The sequence below is a fragment of the Clavelina lepadiformis genome, chromosome 2, assembly GCF_947623445.1.
Source record: "Clavelina lepadiformis chromosome 2, kaClaLepa1.1, whole genome shotgun sequence".
NCBI classification, from domain to species: Eukaryota; Metazoa; Chordata; class Ascidiacea; order Aplousobranchia; family Clavelinidae; genus Clavelina; species Clavelina lepadiformis.
This window is the reverse complement of record NC_135241.1, coordinates 23912573-23938382: the sequence shown is the minus strand read 5'-3', so window position 1 is coordinate 23938382 and position 25810 is coordinate 23912573. Positions and strand designations below refer to the sequence as shown.

The 25810-nt window shown below is 37.6% G+C and overlaps 2 protein-coding genes across 5 annotated transcripts; one reads left to right on the top strand and one right to left on the bottom strand.

Annotated features, from left to right (window-relative positions):
* Positions 1 to 957: 957 nt before the first annotated feature.
* On the bottom strand, positions 958 to 8929 carry LOC143446501 (solute carrier family 2, facilitated glucose transporter member 1-like). 2 transcript variants are annotated; one of them, XM_076946155.1, is made up of 11 exons: positions 8791 to 8929; positions 6201 to 6429; positions 5627 to 5847; positions 5330 to 5472; positions 4440 to 4558; positions 3850 to 3986; positions 3389 to 3539; positions 2870 to 3008; positions 2442 to 2644; positions 2072 to 2239; positions 958 to 1932 (listed from the first exon to the last, which is right to left on the bottom strand). In XM_076946155.1, the coding sequence occupies exons 2-11, from the start codon at positions 6380 to 6382 to the stop codon at positions 1926 to 1928; spliced, it is 1470 nt and encodes a 489-aa protein (XP_076802270.1). In that variant the 5' UTR covers positions 6383 to 6429; positions 8791 to 8929; the 3' UTR covers positions 958 to 1925. The 2 variants fall into 2 exon arrangements, with proteins under 2 accessions (XP_076802270.1, XP_076802269.1); XM_076946154.1 differs by having other exon boundaries at positions 958 to 2239.
* Positions 8930 to 12652: 3723 nt separating this feature from the next.
* LOC143445264 (uncharacterized) lies at positions 12653 to 25588 on the top strand. 3 transcript variants are annotated; one of them, XM_076944220.1, is made up of 18 exons: positions 12653 to 13748; positions 13982 to 15804; positions 16061 to 16227; positions 16426 to 16574; positions 16766 to 16876; positions 17205 to 17284; positions 17425 to 17491; positions 17666 to 17803; positions 19263 to 19456; positions 19578 to 19760; positions 19997 to 20097; positions 20227 to 20317; positions 20428 to 20513; positions 20681 to 20855; positions 21128 to 21236; positions 21480 to 21594; positions 22916 to 22973; positions 25004 to 25588. In XM_076944220.1, the coding sequence occupies exons 2-18, from the start codon at positions 15698 to 15700 to the stop codon at positions 25047 to 25049; spliced, it is 1977 nt and encodes a 658-aa protein (XP_076800335.1). In that variant the 5' UTR covers positions 12653 to 13748; positions 13982 to 15697; the 3' UTR covers positions 25050 to 25588. The 3 variants fall into 3 exon arrangements, with proteins under 3 accessions (XP_076800335.1, XP_076800333.1, XP_076800334.1); XM_076944218.1 differs by having other exon boundaries at positions 12655 to 13748; positions 17666 to 17839; XM_076944219.1 differs by having other exon boundaries at positions 12657 to 13748; positions 17666 to 17839; positions 19997 to 20088.
* The last annotated feature ends 222 nt before the right edge of the window (positions 25589 to 25810 follow it).

Genomic DNA, 25810 nt, shown 5'->3' with positions numbered 1-25810 from the left:
TTTATATTGAACAATGTCACAGGGATATCTTGACAATGCGGGACGTCAAACGATTTAAGGAAACTTAAACCCGGACTTAAAATAAAATACGACTTCGTCAGCATTCAAAAAGTCCCGCTGTCAAAAACGAGACTTTTGACTCGTAATGTCAATCCCGATTAACCCGAATATGACATGTTTACCTAGGGGGCGATACACTATGACGTCACAAGGGTACCAAGGTAGTAAATCAACAAGACACAGTTATCTTTGCGGTTGACATTTGACCCGAAGCGGCCACACCCAAGGTCGTTATCGCTGCTAATGAAACGGTTAAGGTTTCGCCAAGGACTCAGCTAGGACGTCTCTTAAATTTATATGAGTCTTCGGGTTGAACCTGATAGTTTATGACGGCCGTAAAATTTCTACGATTTTCAAGTTTGTTTAAAATTTTTGTTAAATTACTGCAAACACCGCCATTGTCACTGTTAACATCGGTGGTTTTACTTTCTTCTAAAGAATTGAATTCTCTCATAGGAAAGAAATTAGGGGTTAGGGAATTAATAGGAAATTAGGATAGTTAATTATAGGGCTCTTTAGAATTTGGAGTTGCTCTATACAACCTATAGTGTAAGACTGTAATACGAATAAATTGCATTTAGTTAAACCTATAGCTACTGCTATACATAATATCATAAAAAAGTCCGGAAAACTTTAAAATGTTACCCATATAGCCTATGTTTTCAAATCTTTCACAACGTTTTTTTTTGTTAAGCAATAATGTCCGGAAATCTTGTGTTATGACGTTATTAGATTAAACTGAAACTTTTCTCTGGAACTTAAATATAATTGAATCGTCTCACAAAAAAAACTTAATAAAATGTAAATAATTAGACCACAGACAAAGGAGTCGCCAAAGTGTCAATCACAAGTCTGGTTCATCTCTCTCGTAACAATGCTGTGCGCTGAAGCTGCAACTTCTTTGTGCAATTTATTCTGAAGTGAACGATTGTCAGTTGAACTTTACCCAAAAGGGATTTTGTACAAATTTAAATTTTTTAATTTAATAATGTCTTGAAACATTTTTGGCTTCTTTCAACAACTTCATTAGAAATATGGCGACGTCGTCCGCAAATTAATTTGGCAAGATTTTGTTATTGTTTTCCGCCAACCGGTTATTATATTATGTACTTGTTATTAACGGCTACGTCGTGACTGTTTGGACATGACCCTGCTTGTGTTTATCTCAGCACCTTATTGGTAATGACTTTGCCCGCGGGTCAAGATCAATTGCATGCAAAGTTACATAGAAATCATGGCTCACGTATTTAAAACAAAAATGCTTTATATAGGCTACACTTATCTAGGCGTCAAATATGCATTTATTTACGCAGAAGCATTGAAACTTGTTTGCATTAATTCACATGATCCTCATTATTACTTCGTTCTGCCGAAGCTTGATATCGCGGTAAATGTTATTCTTTTGCGACTGGTTGTGGTGAGATACTTGTCTGTATATCTTCCTATAGGTGGCGCTCTTAACAAGCACAGAAGAAGCTTGAGCCAGGAAAGCCAAAACGAAGCAAACATCATACCATGTATAATTATATTACGCAATATAGATGGCCAAATACTTTAAAAAATATCAAACTTTGCATCGAAAAAGCATTAATGTGATATTAAAATCTTAGATGGTATACTTTACTACACTACATAGAAAAGACGTGGATTATTATGACCTGGTAAACAACAGACTTGATAATAACTGAGAATATTCTCTTCAAGGGCCAACTCATGCACAGTAACATGAGAAAAAAAAAGCAGAAGTTGTGAATTGCAATCCACCCGCTACAGAAATCAGTTCCGCGTTCGGGGCAACCAATTCCAAGTCTCATTCTCTCGCTTATTTGGAGATTTTCATAAAATCATCCGGACATGTCGCAGTTTCAAAAGCTGAAACGACATTATACGTCGTTTAACTGATTTTCGCCTGAAATCAGTTAAACTTCGAGGGAAATTATTCCGATTTTTGATTATAAGCCACTCTATACATTGTAACATAACACATGGTAAAGTTTATAACATGGTCGACTTCGTGTAATGCATGGCCGGATCGCCGGAGAAGAGGGCGGTGATCTCGGCGATGCTCCTTCCCTTGGTCTCGGGCACCTTGAAGAAGGTGAAGATCCAGAAGAAGGCGAGAAAGACGGCGAAGATGACGAAAGTGTATCCACCGATTGCTGAAGCAATGGGCGGATAGCTGAAGCGGACAGGAGATAAATTAGCATTTTGAAATCGGAATCCGACAATTCTTTGCAGATGTTTAAATTATTGTCTAGTGTTGCATGAAATGTGTCTGAATAGATCAATAATAATAGTTCTCATCACGACAAAACGCATGCACGGCAGTTCGGCGTCACAGAAGCGTGACGTGGCGTACAAGAGGTCTCAATTAAACTTACGCCAGTCCCACGGCAAAGTTGCCGAGCCAGTTGAAGAGTCCGGCGATGCTGACAGCGGTCGGTCTTGAAGCCTGATCGAAGAGTTCAGCGGTGATGAACCACGGGATGGCGCCAGGTCCTGTTTGGAAGAAGACGACGAAAATCAAGATGAAGGCCAAGGTCAGCCAAGAGACAGCCGAAGTTCGTTGCAAGTTCAAGAGAACCTGGGTAGGAAAATATTTCAAATTTGAGTAAACCAACTTATTTTTAAAGCGTAGCATATTTTAATACTTTTCCTTTCTGGCTGCGCCTTCCACGCAGCCTAGAATACTGACTCGGTTTCTAGAAGTAAAGTAACTACAAGCAGCTACTACTATTACTTGTCAAGCTTTTTTAAGGAGAGTACAACGTAAAAAGCACAACTTTTAAAGAACAAAACGATCACACACCGCGAGCACGGCAGCGGAGGCGCACATTCCTCCGAGTCCGACCAGATGAAGAACCCTTCTACCAGCTCTCTCGATAAGGGAGATGCTGACCAACGTCATGATTACGTTGACCACTCCCATGCCCACCGTGGCCACTCCCCTGCGCGTGGTTGGATAAAATTAGAACAAGAAATGTTTCCAATTTTTCCTACAAACCTTATATATTTGCATACGTCACACTGCGGTCGACAAAATGTTACTTCTTGGTCGGTAATAATCGGTTCTATAATAGACCTATATAGTAATCGATCCACAGACGATTTGAATCGTCTTTAAGTTTGAATGAACCGAACGAAAGGCTAAACAGCGGTGAGTTAAAGTTCAATAAATTGATTTCCTTTCAACTGCGATGGTTCAATTGCCATCTGGCAAAAATACACCAGCAAAATAGCGTAGCCTACATTTTTTCCTCGACGATCAAATACTGCCCACGTGGTATAAACAACAATGTTCTTCTTTAGTATTGAACATAGCACTCACGTGTACAGAGGTGGTATGCCGGCCTCCAAGAAGATGTCGGTTGAGTAATAGAAGACCGCGTTGATACCAGACAATTGCTGGGACAGTTGCATCACGATGGCTATTATCAGAGGCCGGTAGAGACTTGGATTCGTAATAAGCTCACGAAAGCCTGGAAATGATAGAGTTCAGTTTCGTCAGTGATGGAAACTAGTCTTAATGGTCATGCCATAGTCGTCACAAGTCAACCGAAATTTCAGGTTAACACACATTAAGTCGAGTCTTTCAAAAAACCTTTTTTCATTCTGTTTTCTTCTATCTCTCAGTTTTGTAAAACAAAACTACTGAGAGTCCATAACAAACAAATGTTTCGAAATTACTTACTACGTTCGTTTTATCACAGACATTACATGCAGTTATGCAGGTTTCTCTTCAATTTAAGGCATTAGTAATGGTTTTGGCAAATGAATATATCTACGCACTTGTTTTTGCCACGTCATCGTCCTTATGCTCTTCTTTCATTTGTTCAATTTCTTCTGTGACGTCATAATCCTTCTCGCGTAACCACTGGAGGTCTTGACGAGCTTTGTCTTCGTCTTTTGTCACCAGCAAGGTGTACCTAGAAAAAAAGAGGACTTTAGACTCGCATCAAAGGTATCTGCATCAGCAGAGGTTTGCCTTGTCATGAATGACGATGCGTTTCATCCATTTGTTTGACAACAGATGCGTTTCCGACAATTGTTCAAGGACAATTGCCTTAGAATAGAACTTTCATGTTATTTCTGCAAACGTTTGCATTGCTGGGTGTAACAAGTGTTTGAACTGCGCAGTCCATTGCGATTGTTACCAAACAAAGGAAGAGTGTCATAAGGCAATGTAAATGGAATGCGCTCAATTTTTTACAATTCTCTTAAGGAATTCATGAAAGGAAATGTACAATTAGATAGTGTGTTTAGCGCTCCACTAACATCCAAGAGAGGTTCGTCATCGCACAAATAATTTCGAAAAAATATCATGGGCGCAAAAGCAAATGGTTGTTTAAATGCAAATGTCGACTCCTATTTAAGCTCACCTTGGACTATCAGGACAAAACGGAATAATCAGGACTTGAAACACGGAAAACGCTGCTGTTAAGGCGAGGAGAAGTGGCCACAAGGCGTCAGTACCGAGCACCCATTGCAAACCGAGCACCTAAATAAATATAAAATTTCACCAAATAGTATAACTTATATAATAGTAGTGAAAGATTATACAACAGAAGTAAAAAACGTTTTATGATTGAATGCTGTGTTATTGCGACCTTCAAAACAATCTTCAAAGTAACGCTTCTTTTTTTCAAACCAAAACGAACCAACTATAACAACGTGGACAGCAACTTTGAAAACACCGAGTTATAAATCATGAACAAGCTATAAACAAGCTTTGATATTTGAGTTTCTGAAAGTTTCCAGCAAATGAAAAAAGGCTCTAAATGTTTGGATGTGCTAGACAGGAAAATGGTCGCGTGACAAGAAAAACTTGACAGGTATCATAAATTATGCAATAAATTATCATCCAATGTAACATTCGTTTTTCGATGCCGTATATTTTGCGGTGAAGGAATTATAAACCGTCTTGAAAATGATCAAGTGGCTTTAACGCAGGCTTATAGACGAAATGTCTCTTTTTCTGTCGTTTACATAAAACGAATAAATCCCACTTAAGGAACATTAGCTAGGCGGAATGGTAATGTACATTTTCTTGTGCTTGGGGCTTGAATTATCCACGCAGTTTATCAAAAAGCTTTAAAATTAACAGCTGCTTCATTGGACCGAAAATCTTACTGGGCTGAACAACCAAGCAAAAAACAAATTGTACTTTTGAAACCAACGTATTCTAAAGATTAAGTTGAAGTTTGAACGTTTAAAGAATTAGAACTCACTTCTGTGTATTTAAAACTGCCGACTGTCGTATTAAACTTACCTGGGATATTAGAAGTGACGAAACGACACCTAGCTGACCCAAGGTACCAAACACACCTCGTTTGCTCACGGGGGCGGTCTCCGTTAGATACATGGGTGCGACACCCATATTTATACCGCTATTCACACCGATTATGAAACGTCCTGATACAAGAAATAAAACAAATATGGTCAGTCACGTAAAACCCAGTAAAGTACAATCCATTAAGGAAAGCATTCGGATATTACGTTTGCCAATGAACGCCTAATAAAACCAATGTGGACTGGTTATTTGAAGGCATTCCGTTAACAAACTTACCGATAATTAGCATTTCAAACGAGCCAGCGAGCTTTGAAAGCCCCATCAAGAGCGCGGCGCACACAGCCAGAATGTTGTTGTAGAGCATGGAACGTTTCAAACCAAATTTCCCTGCAGCCCAGCTGGCACACAGCGAACCAACCATTCCCCCCACTGCAAAGACTGCTACGGTGAATCCCCAAAGTAGGTCCAATGTAGTCAACGGTATAAAACTTCCGTATCTGGAACACAAGCATTTGACAGGGCCTGTGCACAAGCTTAAGGTCCAATAACCGCCGCATTCATGTCACGGTTTTGCGAGTTTATGCACACGCGATCTCACACGGAAAAGCGCGTGATACTGAAGGGAGTACGGCGTGCATAATAAATTGCTTCCGCAGTTGATTGGAAACGGATTTTATGCTTTTGGTATCAAAGTTCATCGGTTCTAAAAAATTAACTTCGTAAACACAATAATGAGGCAATAGCTTGCTAGCCATAGTAAGCCAAAGTGATCAACGTAAAACATTTAAAACAGTACAAAAATATCTACAAAACAAAACAATAACAACGTAAAGTTGATTCTACATCTCACCGTGATTCGTAGGTTTCGTTGTAGAATTTCTCGATCACTTGTTGGGGCGCGTTAATAACCCCAGTGTTGTAACCGAACTGAAAATTGGACCCAATGACAGCCATTGACGCGGCCAACACCAGGTTGCCGGTGACTTTTCCGCCATTTTGCTGAGATTCGTTCAAGGGCTCCGAAGACGTCATTTAATATTTTACTTCAGTTGTACTTTTCAAATTCAGTGCAGGAAAACCTGTAACAAACGGCTTCCATTCAATTCGATTCATAGGCTACTGTGATGTAAAAATGAAACCAAAGCACCTTCTTGTTATAACAACGGCTTTAAATAGCGACTGCTGATTTTAATTTGAGCCCAACGCCAACCTATACAACAAAATCGCGACTGATTCGTGTTCAAATGGCTAGATTTGCCCCGGCCACTAGTGACGCACTGAACGACCGAACAATTGATAAAAAGTCATGCCTATTGTCTATCGTCAACGCCAACGCCTATTGTCATGATTTAGTGCACTAACCACCAGTCGTTTGCTTTCAAACTCTCAAGAGTGTTTGAAGGTCTATTAGTCTATGATGCCTATTAGCAAGCAAACTGCCGGTGTAAATGTTAGTCCAGCGCAAACATCACTTAACTGATGTAATGGAAACTAACCGTGTTGTCTGAACACAGCACTCAATTTGCTTGCGTTATCTCTTCGTAAGCAATGCCTAATCCGAGCGTTTGCTTATTTACGGCCCAAAATGCTACCTACCGTCCTTTCTAATCAGTTAGAAACGCAAGCGCTAACTGTCAGTGGGAAATGTTGAAGCATTAACACATTGAAATACCATCACATGTTTATGCCAAAGTTGCGGCGAAAATCCTTGAAGTGGCGTCACGTGCGTTTAGCTTCTGCTGAGTCATACGGTTACAAACAGCTCACGCAGCGAGTGTTAAGATGGAAAACAAATCTGTACAGATGGCGAACTCAATTCACTTTGTTTTAAACACCAGCTAAAGTCGTACACACGCAATAGAATAAGCTGTCAATGCTGGTACACGGCGTTGAAGTAACACGAGCGATGCTTTACTAGACTGCAGGAGAATTGGGAAAATTATCGAACAATTACCGGTAAGTCTCCTTTTTTCTCTTTCATTGCGCCCTGGCCTCTATCACGTGATCTGACATAACCCAAAAGGTTCGCAAGTAAGAAGAAAGGCTTTGTCAACACGGCTAGCGTGCTAGCGTCCTCACTCGACGTTCGTCTGTTCAGGGAACGGTTGTCTTGGCAAACGACGTGGCTTTATCGCAGTATGTACCACCAAATCATGTTTAAGCGGGTATAATACGTGTTGATGCGTTCAAGTTTTTCATCGCAAATCAGAATGAATTGAAAGTATATTTTAGCTCGGGATTGTTCAATTTAATTTTGTTTATGAAGTTCGTTAACGGACATTTTTTATCGATCACAAACGGCGGGAGATGACTATATATTTCTATAACAGCAAAAAGTTTTTCACTTTTTTCCTTTTTTGTTTATATAGATTACGTTATATTGCTTAATGACAACAAAGACGACCCTGTAGATAACCTTTATATACGGTACCTTGTAAATGTAAACAATGCGGATTGCTGCATTGAAATTATCCATCCAGCCAGAATTTTTTGTGTTAACATTCACGCACTTGTTACAATTATACGGTAAAAATGATCCTTCTAGATCTCATAAACAAATTTGTTTCATTTTTCGCTCTTATACATAAAGGTTGATAATCTCGTAGGGTTGTCTGATAAAAGAGGTTTATATAGAAGCTACGTCAACAGCAAGAAATGTGTATCTATACATGCTCACCATAAGCCGAACAAATGAGAATAATGACTTGGGACGGATGCAACACGTTGAGACGGGTGAGTCGATGAAATTCCGGTATACCGCTAACGTCCTTCTAATGCCTCTGTCTTCCCATATAGTATAAAACGTGCTTTCCGAGTTGCCGTTGACTGACTTATATAGCTTCTATGTGTCATGAATTTAGTAAAAGCGGAGTTTATATTTTTTATATTACTTTTGATAAAATTTCCAGTCTTTGTCGAAATGTATGGACAGTTCTTTAATCAAACTGTAACGTTTCATTTTCCTTTAAAATGAAAGCGAGAACCGGATAAACGAGATTTATTCTTAAACAGACCCATTACCCCAGACCCTTAACAGCGCAGAATTAGTGGAGAAACCTCAACTAATATTTATGTTCAAAATTACATAACACAACTTAAATAACTTGTTTACTTAATATGACGAAAAAGCTTTGCCTATGTTAAACCGTTTGCATTGATCATCTAATAATAGTAACGTTAACAAAACTTACAGGGGATGATTTTGGCGTTTAAGCATTCATATGTACAAGAAATACAAAACATCATCAAACGCGTTAGCAGTGCTAACTTAGCTCCAGCAGCCCAATCTGTGGCATAGGCCTATACGCTAACGATGCCCAAGTCATGTTAATGTAAGAACATAGTTTAGTTCACGAGACTGATGACAAGTGGAATACCGGAACACACAATCATCGACATCTCATTAACTCTAACAAAATCACTTTAAAATGTAAAAATACCTTTTCACTGGAACATGGCGACGCTGTGTCTCCCCACGGCCGACAAAACATTTTGTATTATGGTGACATCTGGTCAGAAATTTTCATTCGCCCGACCCAAACTTCCGTTTTCAAGAGAAAAAAGAAATTACGTAATAGTGCGTTACATAACAAAATCCAAGTCAACGTTACGTAACTCTTTGTGAGAATACAAGGCGCGCAAGGTACCTAACTGTACAAAAAAAGACACCTAAACGATCCGTTTAAGCGTAGAAGAAAGGCTATAGCCAAGTGTTAATCAACTGACCTGACATCGTTTTCTTTAACAACACGCCCCGCTATTCTAGCGAGTATTATTAATAAATGATCTCTATAACAGAGCAACTTTAATCCTGTTTTAACAGCAACGCATAGCATATGGCTGTAACGCAATTTCAACCAGCACAGAGTCCTTACACTCAGCGCCATTCTTTGATCTGCGTGACATAACGACCCACATAAAATTTAACAATCGACATTTATTTTATTTATTTCAAGACTTAATTTTTTTTTCTTTTTCTTCCCACAGCGCATTCCAAATCGACAAGACAATGTTTTATTGAGACGCTCGTAGATGACGATATGACAAGTCATAATACTAGAACGTTGCAAGTATCAAACAAGAACTTGAAGGCTTGCCGATGCGCCAATGACACATCAAATAGTGTAGTGACTTTTCTAAACCCAATCGTAAATCCTGTTTACAAACCGAGTTAAAGCAAGGAGAAGACGGACGTAACGTCGACTAAGTGTGAAAGCGTTGTTGTTGTATCAGAAATGTTTTATTTCCGGGACAGATGGACCGCCATATGTCGATGTGATGTCGATGTGTCAGTCGATGTGGACCTGCACTGCGGGCTGTTCATTGAGATCGTCTTTTGTCAGGAGTCAAGCACGTGACAGCACCAACGTTTGTTACGTCATCGTCATCTTTCCCTACAGAAGCATGCACAAGCACAATTTTGTTTGTCATTGTATAAGGGCGGTGGCTCACTGAACATTGCCTTGCTTTGCCTGTGGACCTCGTATGTTCTACTGCCATGTGAGATCGATTTTTATTTTTACAAATAATGATTATTTTGTCAATACCGACGTCGTACCAAATTTGTTTCGGAAAATATGGCGCAAAAATCTCGAAAATCTTGCTTTCAATGTAAGTTTGTGAGTTTTGTTTTCTTGTTTGTAAATCAAGGTCGTACAACCTTGTAAGTTTTTCTCAATTCCAACAACATTCTCCAAAGATTTTGGCAAGAAGGCTTCACCCTATTTAATTGGTTTCGTATCGTGTCGCTTAATTTTCGCCATTGACCGTGGGAAGCAAAAATAATGATGATAACCTTGTGATAATGGTGAATATTAATGGTGATAAGAAATATTATCGCAAACAAACAACATAGAGAAAAAAGCGACAAGGCCAGGAAGCTTAAAAGTGCAAGGTGTTAGCTGTAGCCTACAGTAATGCTATGACGATGGAACCTACGCACGGCCATAAAAGAAAAATTAGGTTATGCAACATCCGTTCGTAATGCCCGGAACAGATTCGGCACGACACCAGTGTCGTAAACAATTTTTTGTGACTTTTTATTTTTAGTGTGACGTAATTGCTTTGATGAAATCGTGTGTTTAGATTAGTTGGCTGGAAGCTACCGGAAAGAAATTGTTTTGGTAATAGAAATATATTTCAATTTTTTTACAAGAGCCGCCGAAACGTTTATTGTTAAATTCAAGCAAATTATGCAATTCTTAGTTTATCAATACGATAGTAGGCCTGTAATCAAATGTTGCTTTGTTCAACCTGTAGTGTCTAGTAGGCTAAGACTTTGTGTTGGTCTGGATATTATAAATGAATAGTATCTCTGGTGTTAGGCTATCTTCCACAGCTAAAGATTTGATATTGTGCTCTAATTATAACGGATAACATCGTAATTTTCGACCCACACAGAAAATGGCAAAAATTAAACGATACAGTGCGTTCATTGCGCTTTTGCAATCGCCTCGCCAAGACTTACTTTTGCTATCGCTAGACTCTTAAATGTTCATTTTATTGACATTTCCATGCATTCTTATCTTCCCAAAATATAGAATACACCACGAGACAGATGCTTATTCTTGACTGAAGGTGACTTGAAAACTGAAAATATTCCAATTAAAATTGGATAGAATGATAACCTTCATGTATATTCTATGCTTCTATATGCAGTATAGAATGGTAGAATATACAAAATAAGAATATATTTTAATATACAAAATATATATAATATAATTTCAAAAAGAATACATGCAGTTATGTTCAATCTTTTACACATAGTGATGTTATAAAAACCACGCCAAGAATTTTTGACGATTATAGTCAATTCAAGCAAGAGATGATCGTGATGATGATTGTTGTGATTGTGATGAATAGATGACATAAAAAGTATTAAGTTGTCTGTAATATAAATTGTTGGACTTTTCCATGAATTATATTTATTCCATAAAAGAAATGAATTCAACATCGGAATGAAATCAAAAATATTCGAATAAGATCATCAACCAAGTGAAAAAGACCAAGATTGAATTTCGTCTTAAGCAGTGAGAAATGTATTCTGTTTTAATATAAAAAAGCGCTCGATGTAGCGTTTATAAGTTTTTGGCATATTTTTAATTGTTGTCGATTATTTGTGATTAAAGTTTAAGCAGGGAAAGTCCCTTTGCAAAACTCCTGTTTGATTTTGTTTTTGAAATGAGTTTTAGAAAGCCGGGAAGGCAAATGACCCTGAATACCTGGCGGCGATTAAAGAGTATTGTCTGAAATTTTCTTGTGCACATAATTCCTTGTTTATACAGGTTTATTGGTATGGCTTCCCCACTTTTACCAATGGATAAAGTTTATTGAGGAAAGTTGTTTTCTTTTATAGAAATGACTTGTTCTGACTGTCTAAAATTTTACAAAGTTTTAAAGTTAGTCTATAGGCTGAGTGAATTTTTATAATGAGAATTTTATAATTAAGGTTTCCTTTCAATGTTTTGGTTATCTGCATAAAACCATGATACCCTCGAGGCCTTGAAAATCGTGGAAACAGAACTCTCAGACACACAAGACTTTGCTGCAGGTTAATTTCATAGCAAACTTTTTCATATTGACATTTAGGCCATAGCGGAAAGTGTGGCACCTGCACACAGAATATGTATCAACGTGCACACCGAACTTCTTTATCTTCACACCAATTTATAATAAATAAATAAAAGTAGCTGGTTGTTTACTTGTTTGAACGTTGATTTATAATAATTAAAAAAAATTGAGGCCGCAGTGCACGCCATCGTGCCAAAATGATGTCTTCGCATGCATGACTTCTTGTCCAAAACTGCTGTACCTTCCAGTCTGGCTGGTTTAGAATGAACTAACTGCTTAGTGCATGCCGTCACAGTAACACAAAAAAATTGCAGTTTTGGAAGCAAAATCGTTTGTCAAAAAAACTGCTTACTTTCCAGGCTGCGAAATTGGCCAAGAATGTAGGCTAGCTTGCTCAAAGTGCGATTTTCATCGCGAATTTAAACCATGATAAGTTTAAGACATGCAGAGACTTCCTTGGTCTGAGGTTAAGGATTATGATATCTGATAAGCTTCTGTAGCGCCTTTAAGGAAGTAATTTTCATAATCATGAATGATTAATTGATTATACACTTAGCTGAACTTTACATGCACTTTTACTTATGTGCAATCATCACGGGTTTCCTTTGCGATCAACATATAAGAACCCCCTGGCCTAGGCCTAGCATAATTGTTGGTTCAGTAGCAGAGTGGTTAGTTTGCTTAGATTGCAATAATGGTTACTCACATTCAGTATCCAGTGGCGCTACCATTGTGCCATCACAAGGTTGCGCTTACACACATCACATGTGCGCCCAAGTCAGGAAAATCATCATAAGTGCAGTCCGGATGCAGAGCTGCCCTGAAAATGCCCTTTAGCAAGGCATTGGCAAAGTATTGGCTTGTTCATGTATGGGTGTTTAAGCAAGTTTTAGTTATGCAAAAAAAAATAAAAAAATGGATTAAAAATTGTGTGTATCAATCAAAACTTGTAAAACAAGCATTACAATACAGAGAGAGAACTTGCTCAGTAACCCGCAATGTGGGGCACGGGTAATAAGGAGTTATTGCTGAATTGAAGGCATGCAATGTTTAAGCCATGCAAAGAAAAAATTTCTTCAGTCAAAAGATAAAAATTATGACACCATATGTACGGTATTAGCCTAGGTCAATTCATATCTGCGCAGCTTAGCATATATAAGTTTTTTTCAGTATCACAAAAATAAAAGTTTAAGAAATTGGTCTGTTGGGTATCATAGGAAGTTTTTTTCCGTTTTAGATTAACATTAAAATGTAATAAAAAGTAATAATTTAATTTTCATAAAAAGTGATGGTTTTTAAGAGGTTCATGAATTATCTTCTGCTTAGAACTGCGGGTTGGAAAATGATTTTACAAAAAGAGAAATGAGTTTGTGTGTTTGCAATACCAGTAACATTTAGCTTTCCTTCCGACAACTCTACACCCGAACTGCACTTAGGATGATTTTCCTGACTTGGGCGCACAAATGTGTTAGTGCAACCATGTGATGCTGTATAGTGGACTTCCTCTTTGAAATTGTGAGGTCACTATTGTGGCTATCTTTTAAATGTAATGAAGAACTGAGTGGTCCTCTTGGCATATCGAAGCCGAAGCATATCCGTGTATTGACCTTGAGTGATGACAGACAAGCATCAAGAAACAGCGTCAGGATTGTGTTAGACCTTGATTAGATTTAAAAAATTTGAGATCTTAGTCACTCAAGCACTCAAGAGGAATCAGCAAACATGTGGAAAGCAACTTTATTCAACTGACGAGAAACTAAAAGTTAAAACTAAATGAAGGTATAAATGAACCTACGCTGCATAAAGGAATGCTGATTATAAACAAAAGGTAATTGAAGCAGTCAAGGATAGGAATGCCATATGTGAAAATCAAACAAAAATGGTTTTTATGATATTGCATATCTATTCTCAGTTTAATTTTATTCTAAGACTAAACTAAACTAATACTTGACAACGGTATCTTACCCAGAGCTTAATTTACTGAGATTGTTCATGTGCAACGTTTAGTGGATACAATTTATATTTTTCTTTATTTTGTTCAAATTTATAACTGTTCACCAGGGCCACTAAACCGGAGCAAGCGATGTTACTGCCTCACCCAAAAGCATGGGAAAGTTTGAAGAAAATGCTCGTCTGGCACGTGGACATGTGGCGCAAAATGCTACTATTACTTTCATGTAGTTGTGTCTGCATTCTTCTGCCCTGAAACCTTTTTCCAAATCATCCTACTGTTTTACTGTTTCGTTGCGAAGTGATTAGAGGACTAGAGTCAAAATTATATGAACCCATTTTCGATGCTCAATGGAACTGCTAACTTACTGCTACTGTTACTCTTGGAAAGACATTAACAGCAGTTGCTCTTTAGTTGCTAGTGATGGTATAATAATAGGAATGTTCATCTTCGAACTGATCAAATTCTAGATCAATTTGATCAAGATTAATTTGTCTGGCCCGTCTCACTGAATCACAAATCAGCTTCCTGTGTGGCGAAGTGAGCTTCCTCTGTTCAGCAAAGTGGAAATTTTGCCCGTGATGGCCAGTTTTCATGATTATCTGGCCTTTTGTGAAAAAAGTTTGCTGACGCCAAGTCAGTTCTGTAGAACTGAGTTGAAAATCATGGTATGTTAAGGTTACTACTAACTCTTATTTCGATGAGTAAGTAGCGACATTTATTCATTCATTGTCACAATTCGATTGTGAAATTTACTAAAAAATATCTCCAAGAATTTTCAGATAGTTTACTTTTAAAATGAAAATAATTTATTAAAATTTGTGGCAACTAACTGAAACAGATCAACTCATGAAACAAACTTGTATTGTCGCACAGGCCTGCATATTGACATTTAGCTTTTAGTAGCTTTTAGTTTTCGTTTATTTTCTCAAGTTTTTTTGTGCTGTTATTTAATTTTTTTATTTTATGAAGAATATATACCCAGATGATCAGTTAAAATTCCACATGACCGATTAAAAGTGATATGATTTTCTGCGCTGTAATTTAAAAAAGTTCATATGATTCGGTGACTGTTAATTACAATAGAATGTACTTGTTTTGTTACCATGGTTACCATTGTTACCACCAGCTTTACCCTGGAGCCAGATCATCAATTTTAATCAGTCATGTTGTGAAGTTTGTCATGGCAACCTTTATTATGACACAGTCAGGTCTTCAACGTTTCACTGTTTTCTTCATTATTTTAAAATGAATGAAGTTGATTGTATATTTTTTTCAGCCTCCATGTTGTGTGGCTTGGGTACATGCTGTGTCATTTGATGAAAGTTAATCACTCTGTGTTTACGGAACGCAATCACTTACCAAATAGGTTTCTGGTCTTAATTGATTAACTGTTAACTTTTTTATCTGTTTGGCGTTTGTGTGAAGTGAGTTATCAGAGAGCAAACAAAAGGCCATGTTTGTTTTGTAAACATCGGTACATCTTCTTGCTCCATCTGTTGTTTTGAACCCCCGCTTCAAGAAATGATTGGCTGGAATTGTTTTGTGTTGAAGCAGTTAGAGAAATGAAACATTTAGCATCGGTTGCTATCATAATAATGTCCTGTATTGCCAGCATTTTGCAGTATTTTTAGCCAGTATGATATATATATACTGTATTGGCTCTCTATATATTGACTTTGCTATAATAAATACAGAATTAGTTGTTACCTTATAGATAATTTTGAGTCAGTTTATGTGAAAATTACCACGACTTGTTCTCTTGGGTGGCAGCGTATTGTATAAGAATAAGGAATGTTTGAGAATGAGTGATAATTCTGAATGAGATGAGGCCGGATAGAGGAAGTTCATCAGTTTCCACGATTACTTCGTTATTTCTTGATCAAGCTGATGCCGATCAAGATCAAAGCAGGATTTACTCGTCATCTATGAGGTATTTGGTGTCGTGTTTCATTTGTGAAACTATTTTAAACCAATTTTTTTGAGTTTTTTTTTCCTAACTTCTTAGAATGTGGGTGATTATTTGTGCATGTATTTAGATAGATATTGTTTAAACATGAAAATGTTTAAAAACATTGACTTTATTACCAGAAAAAGTTTTTTTGTGGTGTAAAATGCGTTTATTGTCTAAGTTCATTAAAAACTTATTGAAGAATCTACTTCTTTATTCAGTTTTATATTTTGTTCAGGACACCGACATCATATAATGCTCGTTATAACGACCGTGTTTATAAATCAGCATCAAAAGTACTTGAGGATTATATCCACAATTTTGATAAATGTCAAAATGTAAAATTGGCCAAGTCATTGTCGGAAATATGCAAAACTCCCTTGCAAAAACAAGCTTTGAAACAAGGTATGTTGAAGAGAAATCTTTCCTCGTTTCTAGCTACCATTGTGTAATTTGTCATGTAATAGGAGTGATTTGCAAATGCAATGATAACAATCAAAATCCTATCCACCAAGATATTGAAGTCTTAAATTTTGGAATTCCAATGGGTACCGCGAAGCCTCGTGAATACATCGTTATATAAACTTCGGTTCTTTCTTATAGACCCCTCCACCCTTGAAAGGGAAATACAAATGGCCAAACTTATGCTTCCAGACGGCTATGAAAGCTTATCGAGAGAAGCAAGTACTTTAGTTGCTGAGGACCTGCTGTTAACGGCACCCACTTTTGAACATTTGAGTTCTGATTCCAAGGTAGAGTTTGGTTTACTTCTCGTTTAAGTATTAATTTGCCTATTTCCATGGAGTCAGAGTGTTTGTTGCATTTTATTCGTGTTGAACGTGTTATATCGTAAAGCACTTTGGGTTTTAGAGCAAAAGTTACATGCAATACAAATACTTGATTTAAACAATTTAATTTCATTTGTGCTTTTGTGTCTTTATAGGAACATAAAAATGAAAAGCAAAATTCCATGTACAATTTACGATCGGGTCGGAAATTAAAGCATTCTTCTCAACCAGCTATTTGCCGAGTTTGCCGCCATAAGAAAATTGAAGTGAGTGTCAGCTTCAATGACTGGCAGAAATTCAACCCTGAATAGTTGTTGTTGTCGACTGAATGTCTATCATAGAGGTTGCCAAACTTTTCCTACTTGCCAAGGGGGTAGGGGTCCGCGAGTTAAACTTAAATTTCTCATAAATAGTCTATTAAGTAGCTATTTTTAAGTTGTGGTCTCTGAGAAAGGAATTATTGAAGTTGGGGGTTGCAAAGGAAAAGTTTGGAAAACACAGGTCTATCAGTTCAATAATTTAGAACATTTTAACATGTGATTACAATTTATTCTATGACTGTCCATTATAATTCCAGTATCTGTAACATTTCAGTCATGCAGTGACGATGCCAGCGATTCAACAATCTCAACAAGTACCTCAATGCCAGAAAGTGGTCAGTTTTGGTCAACCAGGTTTGTCCTTTATGTGTCCAACCCCAAGCGGGATTGTGCTGCTGTGATACTCCAAGTTTGGTTGCTTAGGATTTGATAAAAATACCAGTGGTGTAAACACGTTGAATAATGTTTATTATCTTGTTCAATTGGTATTGCAGAAAGGGGCAGTCTCATTTGCGCAAGGCTTTAATATTTTCAGATGAAGACTACACAACTGAAGAAGAGGTAAACCCAACTTATTATGGTTGCCAGCTGCTTGTGTTTTAGATTTAACTTAACAATTTTGTTACTTGTTCATAATCCAGGAATGAACATGTGTGTCTATGAGTGTTAAACCACGGTGAATTGAAAATTTAAATTTGTAAACAAAACACCTGACTGGTGGAAATGTTATCGTAGTCGACTCACAGAAGCACTTATCGCCGTCAAGTGGTTCAAAGTGGATCGTCGCTCTCAAGCGAGGCTCTTCTGTCCTCTCGTTCATTGTCTAGCCTGAATGATAAGCCTCATAGTGACATCACAATGCAAATCGAAGATGTGAGGAAAACGTGGCAACTTGTTGATGATCTCAAGGTTTTGCATCGTGTTAAATAGTATCATGTCTAAGTACCCAGACAATACAAGTATTACCATAAACATGGTGATGAATACAGACATGGAAGTAATATGGTGTATAAGCGTGTTTATATATTTGTACAAGACACAAGCTTTAAATTCATGGCCTGTTAGTCTACATGTTTATGCATCACATTTTTGCCTTCTGGACAGTCTACCAATTTTATGATATCAAGATCCTAATAATGTTATTATACATGGTACTTGGTATTACTTGTTTTTTGATGTATTATTATTTTATATTTTATTCTTTTTGTTTGTTTATTATTATTTTGTTTCCAACTTTCTGATATTACAGTGAGACCTCGTCAATCCGGACCACTTCGTTTCGTCAAAAAATGTCGGTTTAGCGGGGTATCCGGATTATCGGAAAGTAAAAAATCAATCAATCTTGCAAATGCAGCACCGTGTTCAAAACGCAGTATGCACCTTACTCCAATTCTAAGTACCGAGTTTCTGGTTGGACAGCAACTAAAATAAAATTATATTTTTTGTATGAACCAACCCAGTGTTGAACCCCAGAACCACCGTATTTAAGACGAATGCTGTAAGCCAGAAGTGACCAACATGCGGTCGCAGGTCGGTTTGACAACCGCTCTTGCATGGCGAAGCATTCCGGCGGGACCAGCAGTCTTGAACTTTCTTTGACCTGTTTCTAATCTTTGCGCTATGCGATATCAAAAGCTGATAGCACGATTGAGTTGCAGCAGTTTGTCTTCAATAGATTGCCGCACTCAACCGATGTAATGTACGTATTTTTTTGCGATCGCGGAAGCGTTGTTTGTTAGTGTTGATGAACAATTTATTTTTTCGTTTCTGAAATACTGTACAATATTTCATAGTATGACTAAAAAGCTGTGCGGCTTATTCAGCTTTAACTGACAAAGTGGCTTGCCACAACGAATAGGTCCGTCATCCCTGCTACAACGTTATTATGCAACGCAAGGTAATTGACCGCAACGTTATTATGCGTAGATAATCGGCTATTGTTTCGTCAACTAACTACCCAGTGTACATAGTGTATTAGGACAATCGTGAATCATTTTCGCTTAACTGTTAATAATCCGGTTTATCGGATTTTATTGCTATTGATTTAGCACATTTGTTCCAAAACTTTTGTGTCGGAGTCGGACAGCGGGGTTTCCGGATTAAAGGGGTAAAATGCATAGGAAGAAATCCGTTCCCGGCAGTTTTGTGTCGGATAGCGGGGATTCCGGTTCATCGGGGTACGGATTAACGAGGTCTCACTGTATTTGTTTTTTTAGGTATATTTGTGGTTATTATGCAATGTTGTATTAATAGTTTTTATCATACCAGGTGCTATACATCTTGCTTGTAGTTTGTTTCATTTATCTTTTAAGTTTGAGCTCCTCATTTCCAGGCTGACTTAACTGCATCCGGAAGAATGATCAATGGAAATCCGAAGCCACCTGACGAGTCCCTGGTTGACCTGATAGAAAGGTTATCTGCGACTGCAGTCAGAAAAGAAGAGAAACTTTGTCATGAAATGGAAAAGACGTCGATGAAGCAATCATTACACTTCTCAGATCTTGCATCCACTCATCTGTGCTCCAGGTACACATAAGGACACTGGAGGAGACACCAGAGTGAAATGTGTGTCCTCCATATTTGTATCTTTTGAGTATGGATTTCAAACCGTCCACTATCGTGAGAGTAACCGGGAAGATTTTTTTAGTTCTCCAACGAGAAACAAATCAGTGATGCGTGACACAAATGGAGAAGCGCATCATTTGTCAGAAGTCGATCCTTACACCTTGAATGGCGTCAACTACACTCCACGTACTGTAAAATATGCAAATCTGGCATCATTACAAGATAGAAAGTTGTCTAATTCAGCACCTGCTTCTCCGGCGAAAAGGTACAATATGCGTTGCTCTGTTGAGTTGCTTTTTCGGTCTACTACCACTGCTTTCTTGGGTTTTTAGAAACAAAGATTTTTGTCATGACTTAACGCTTAAACTTTGCCATTTTGGTTGTGTTGCAATTTGTAGTTTTGCGATAGATTAAATCCAAAAGAGATGTTATACAAAATTTACCCCATGTCTTTTTGATATTTTTAACCTCGTGTACCATCTCGTGAATTTATGTGTTCAGGTGCAATGACACGTCACACTTATCATCTGTTAAACTTGAACCTTCCACTTGGCACAGAATCGAATACGCGCCACCATCAGACAGGAATGAAAGTACTGAAGGTTTCTTTGTTTCTTTCTTAATAAACTGGCTTACATGATTATGTTAACTGTATTTGCATAGTAGCTCTTTTGGTCAATTTCAAATAACTTTGTAAAGTACCGGTACCATAAGTTTCTTCCTTTTTTTAGAGTTAAACTCAACTACAACAACAGACAATGTGTCTGAAGTGATAAGGATTATAGAGCAAAGACAGAACAAACTACAAACCATTCTACAAAGGTATTGTTGTTCTCACAAATTGTTCAAAAATAAGCCTCGTAAGATTATCAGTTATCGATAGAACACGGTTAATTTTATGCTCAAATTCATTTCTTCATTTTCCTCCTAAGATCTGACGAAGATCGCCCTGGTGGCTCACATTCGAGAAACAGTGAGAAGAAGAAAGATGTTTTGTCCACTTTTGATCTTCGCGAAGGTCGTATCAAAGTTTCTGTTTGAACAATGCGCTCTTTGCTCCGTCTGTTTCAATTTGTCCAGTTATCGATTTATATCTTCCTTATTTTTAATCGTGGCAATGGATTACGTAACACATCTTATTTTAGTTACCTACATTCCGTAGAAAAGATTTTTTCTATGATTCAGACCCAAGCAGCGAGTCGTTTTGGAAAGCAGAAATGGACTCCCCACCCAGTCATTTGACCCTAAATGCGGGTCGAACCCCATTCAAGCCCCACCACAAACCCAGAAGTAATCACTCCTCCCCATCAACAGAACAACTTCTAGATGGCGATCGAACTTGGGAAAGAGTTCCAATGAGGTAAAAAATGTTAAAGTTTTTCTTCAAAATGTGAATCATTTCTATTGTTTTTACATAACTTCGATCAATGTAATTAACAATGAGATAAAAAAGATGCAGTTTTATTGAAATTCTTCTTTGTTGCTGACGCTGCGTTTGATCTTGCTCTGAAACATGGAACCCAATTTCTACAATATTAGCCCATTTATAACATGAAGAGACTAGAAAATATGCTATTAGTTAATATGGAATGATCAGAAAGCGATTATCATAGAAGTTTTTATCCTCTGTAGAAGAATGAGAAAAGGTGATAATGACGACACGTCCTCACACATCTCTGTCTCCTTCTGCATGGAAGGAAAATCGACTGCAGTGAAGGATTTCATGGAGGAATGTTTGAATGTAAGCGAGGCAAATTTTATCTTCCTTTTCCATTTTGCAAGGACTGTTTTAATCAGTTTACATTTTGCCACAATTAGGATCTGTGTATTCCACGCACGTCTCCGTGTTCTGCATAAACCTTCATTCATGAAAAACACAAAGACACTATTTTTTCACATCGTACACTTCCTTTAACTTCTTCCACATGCCCACATAAGGGAAAGGTAGCTTCGCATTCATTTGAACACTTGCCCGCATTTTTAGGGGGATGCCCCTAAATTGAGTGGGGGTCGGCAACCCGGGTCGGTGGAAGCGATCAAGAACATGATCTTCACCCTGCAAGGTCTCAGTTCAAGTGCAAGTTCAACGACAAATCAAGGTCGGAAAAACAGTAATTTTTGTCTCTCTTCTTTTATGCCGTTAAAAACTCTCTTTCTGCCAATTTCGTATCAGTTAAGTTCACAACTGATGACTCCCATTTAAGTCGAGTGTTCAAGCCTCGGCTTTTGTTTTGGATACCACATTCGCTAAGCTAAGATTAAGCCGCAAGTTGTCGCCACTGAGTGATCTTGAGTGTACTGCTACACTTATTTTCTTACCAGGCCTTCTCCACGTTGTCGTGATAAATATGAGGTTTATGACGTCCGCTAGATGGCATTATAGAACAGTTTGCTTCATATAGGCTGTGGAATAGAAGCTAATTGTTTTTTTGCTAAATGTAATCGAATGTTGATTGATATACTGTTGTCGGTGATTAGGTTTCAATTCATTGTATAGATTTTCAGTTAATTTCCAAAAACGGGAACCGGGTTTCGTGAATCAACAAATATCAATTTAAAAGCGTCGTCTCTCCTTACCCACGCCCACATGTTTACGACGTCTCGAGTTGTTCTTTTCGAAAGCGCTTTATTCGTGTTTGCGTCGACGAAAAACGAAAAGGCCCGGCAAGCATTTGTTCTCCTGTTTTGTAGGTCAGATATTTCAAGTGGTAAAAGTTTTTACCATTTTCTTATTCTAAACACCATTTACCGGCGCACATTGCAGATTATGGGGTCGTTTTAAGGTAGCTTCGCTTCATATGTTTTGAAAATAACTGTCATCACATTTTCACCGCCAATGTTTAAGGAGAATGTCATAAAGGCTGTTATTATTTCCTCACAAAGGGTTTTGAGTAGGATTTTGTAGCTCGTGTTTGCTTCTTCGATTGTCACCACAAAACGTATTAATTTTTTTCGTTATTATACGAATCCGGGTTTCTATTGAAAGCTTCCTTTTGTGTCGTTCTCAATTTATTCCATCTTGTTTTTCTACCAATTTAAAGACAGCAGAAGACAATAGGCGCCATTTTTCCTTAGCTGGGTTCTTGTTGAAGAATGTTACGTTTGTTCATCATAACAAGTTCTTTAGCCTTGGCGTAGTTAAAGAAACGTAAAATACGCTTGGAAGAAATCCCCTTTTCTGTATAACCAGGATCAAGTCGGATCCAATTTCAATCCACGGATTTATCCACTCTGTGGGCAACATTCCTTGCTACCCTCAAATGTTATCCAAGCTGCCCCTCAACCAGATCAAACCATGTTAAATTTAACCGTTTTTTTTGTTTTTTTTTGACACTTCAGTTTTTGAATTGCAAATGTTTATGTGAAATAAACTAGTAGAACTAAAACTAGTAATGATTTCCTCTATTTATTTATTCACAGATCACGATAATGACGTCATAATAAGAGCAGATATGGCCGGGGAAAGATCTTTAAGAAGGTAATTGCCATTTCATTTCTGGTGCTTTCATTTTTCTGTTTAACCCCCAACGTAACTTAAAAGCTTCCTATTATGACGTATAGTGTTTTAATATCAGTTGCGACACCGCGAAATTTTAAACCATTTGTAGTTGCGACAGAAAGGTTAAAAATTAAATCGTTGTAGCAAGAATAATTTTCCCGATCTGATCAAAGTCGATCCACAAAGAACCAATCTGGTTTAAACGACGTCGACAAGGCCCACAAGCACTTTACTGAAAAACCTTTCCCACCGACATAGCTACGCTTCGTCGTCATAGCTCTTTGCGACCCGTATTTATGTGGAGAAACCAACCATGATGATTCGTTTTAATGCCGGTATAGGTAGCGCGTAATAAATTCAAATATGGTTTGTTCTCGAAGGAAATTCTTTCAAGGTCAAGTCGTATCCAGATCCCACTGTTCTATTGTGTTTTTGAAATTTATGGAAGCCTGTTAATATACTGAGACCTATTTGCTATGCTGAGTAATCCACATGCACGCAATTCGTGCGATCTTCTTGGTTTCGATTTAAGTTTAAGCTCGTTTTAAATTGTTCTTGGTGTATTGGTGAAGAAAATTCTTTCATCCCGGACAAGGACAGCTCAAGCGAGATAATTGTAAATCTTTGTCCTAATGCCCCGTGCTGTTTATTTGGTGATTAAAATTTTTTGAACTTTTCTTTCTTTCGTTTGTCCTATTGCGGTTTCTTTTACTGTAAAGGCCGCAAATCTTCAGTTTGAATTCTGATCAGGTCGATGTAGATTATGTCATCTTATTTGAATAATATGTGATTCCTCTTCGGAAATATCGGCTGTTACGTTCCACAATGACAAAATGCCGTTTTAATCATTGTTAAATTTGCGGAAAAGGATCTAATTTTGTCAAATCACCCGCTACCGGCACCAGAACTGATGGTTGCACAGGAAGGATAATTTTCTTTCTATTTTAAGAAAATCGTTAAACTTCGCATAAAGCACGCACGGAAAATTTTGAACACAGCAAAACTTATTTCGCAATCCTATGACGTTCTTTCCGCATGCTTGCCTTTGTATGTACGCGTTGCCAAGTTGACCATTGAAGTTGTTGTTTCTAAGATAATTTGGGGCGTTTCTTCGTTTCTATAAACTATCACGCGATGCTTTGGACCCTTTGACAGACTAATACATGTGTTGCTATCTATTTAATGTTTCAAATATTCTTTATAGAAATTACGCGTTTCTTTTGTCATAAGGATTAATTTCAACCAAAACAAGATCTGTTGCTAAGGAAACTGTTTTACAAAACCGATACCGGACTTGTTCAAGGAATTCGTGTAAATTTTTCCCACATTTTTGTTACCTTCTGTGAGGAAAGGAAATTGCTTGTTAAGAAATGGCAACAAACGTCACCAGCGATTTCATATATTGGACGCGCGATAATTTCCGAAAGTTTTTTACGTTTGTTGGCATTCTGTGCGCTATTCTTCGCAAAGCCTTTGTCGTTATTGCTTCATTAAGCAACCTCATGCGTTATAACCACGTTATATTTTATATGAATAATAACACGGTAACAAATTTTGTCTGAAAGGAGAAAAGTGTTCAAAAAGTCGTTTCAAACTTCAAGGTTTAGAATAATGTCAATTTTTAGCGACGAATCTATTCCACTATTTAAAAATATAAATCTATTTAAATTAAAAAAAATTCTGAAAGATAAAAGTTTTTTGAAAAATATTTTGTATCTGTTAGCACGAGACTTCCGTGATGTGACGTCACAGTCAGTTGAGGCCGCACCTCAGGAATTTAAGCAAATTGCTAAAATGGCACGTTGTTTCGCAAGCTGGTAACGAAATACCCCCTAACTATTACTATTTCTGGGTACTTGCTAAAAGCTAACCCCTGAAGTGCTGTAATAGGTCGCATGATCACGTGCAAGCTGCGTCGTCACCTTTGACCGTTTCAAGTTTCAACGCAAAACATCGTCGTCAGTTTTTTTCTTTTGTGACGTTTTAATTACTTGTTTCTTACTTCACAGGGCGATGAGTCATCTAAGAAATTTAAAGGAAATTGTCGAAAAGTAATTTGAGCGTGACGCTGTTTACAGCGTTGTTACGCAAACATCACGTGAAACGTAAAAAAGTCATGGATCCTGTCATTTTGTTCTCCTGGCGATGAGATTGATTTCAAGTGAAGCGCGGGATTCGGCAAACACTTGTTCTGCACGATTTCTACTGATCTATGCGTGTTAATTGGTGCGTGACGGTTGCGCTGCTCTATCTTTCTTAAACCCGGTTCTCTCCTGCAAGATATTTTTGTCCAATTTCGTAATGTGTGTGATTTTTTACGTTTCCTTCCATCTACCATGACGTTTTGTTGAGAGACGATGAAATATTTTGTGACACTGTTTCACACTTCCCCTCTTGATTTACCTATAGTGACGTCGTTCCATTACGTTTGTGATAATAGTGTTATAATGCATTGCATCGGTATCATACTGGTTGACAAAACTTACAATCGAATGCTTGTTTATGGTGTATCAGTCGATATTCCATATATCTGTAGCTTTGTGTTTTAATGTTTTATCTTGCTGTGAATGGAAAAAATGCGTCAGTTTCCTCTGTTCTTGTTGTCAGTGATGATATTTGTGTTTCGCATCAAACTTCTTCAACGTCTCGTTTCAACAACGATCACATGACCATGAAAATAATGTCTGTGTTTCAAGTCGAGGCTGCCAAGACTCGTCGAAATCTATTGTTTTGAATCTTTCTGCTATTTTCCATACGTTCTTTAGGTTGAACCACAACGAAATATATTTCAGAGATAAACAATTAACTATGATTTA

Excerpts from the sequence above, each read along its gene's own strand:
- LOC143446501 (XM_076946154.1), bottom strand. The coding sequence starts at position 6,382 with ATGACGTCTTCGGAGCCCTTGAACGAATCTCAGCAAAATGGCGGAAAA. Across the intron at positions 5,848-6,200 it reads AACGAAACCTACGAATCACG|ATACGGAAGTTTTATACCGT; the intron begins GTGAGATGTAGA and ends CTTGTGTTCCAG. Across the intron at positions 2,645-2,869 it reads CCTCCGCTGCCGTGCTCGCG|GTTCTCTTGAACTTGCAACG; the intron begins GTGTGTGATCGT and ends TTTCCTACCCAG.
- LOC143445264 (XM_076944218.1), top strand. The coding sequence starts at position 15,698 with ATGAGGCCGGATAGAGGAAGTTCATCAGTTTCCACGATTACTTCGTTA. Across the intron at positions 19,761-19,996 it reads CCTGCTTCTCCGGCGAAAAG|GTGCAATGACACGTCACACT; the intron begins GTACAATATGCG and ends TTATGTGTTCAG. Across the intron at positions 20,318-20,427 it reads CTACAAACCATTCTACAAAG|ATCTGACGAAGATCGCCCTG; the intron begins GTATTGTTGTTC and ends TTTCCTCCTAAG.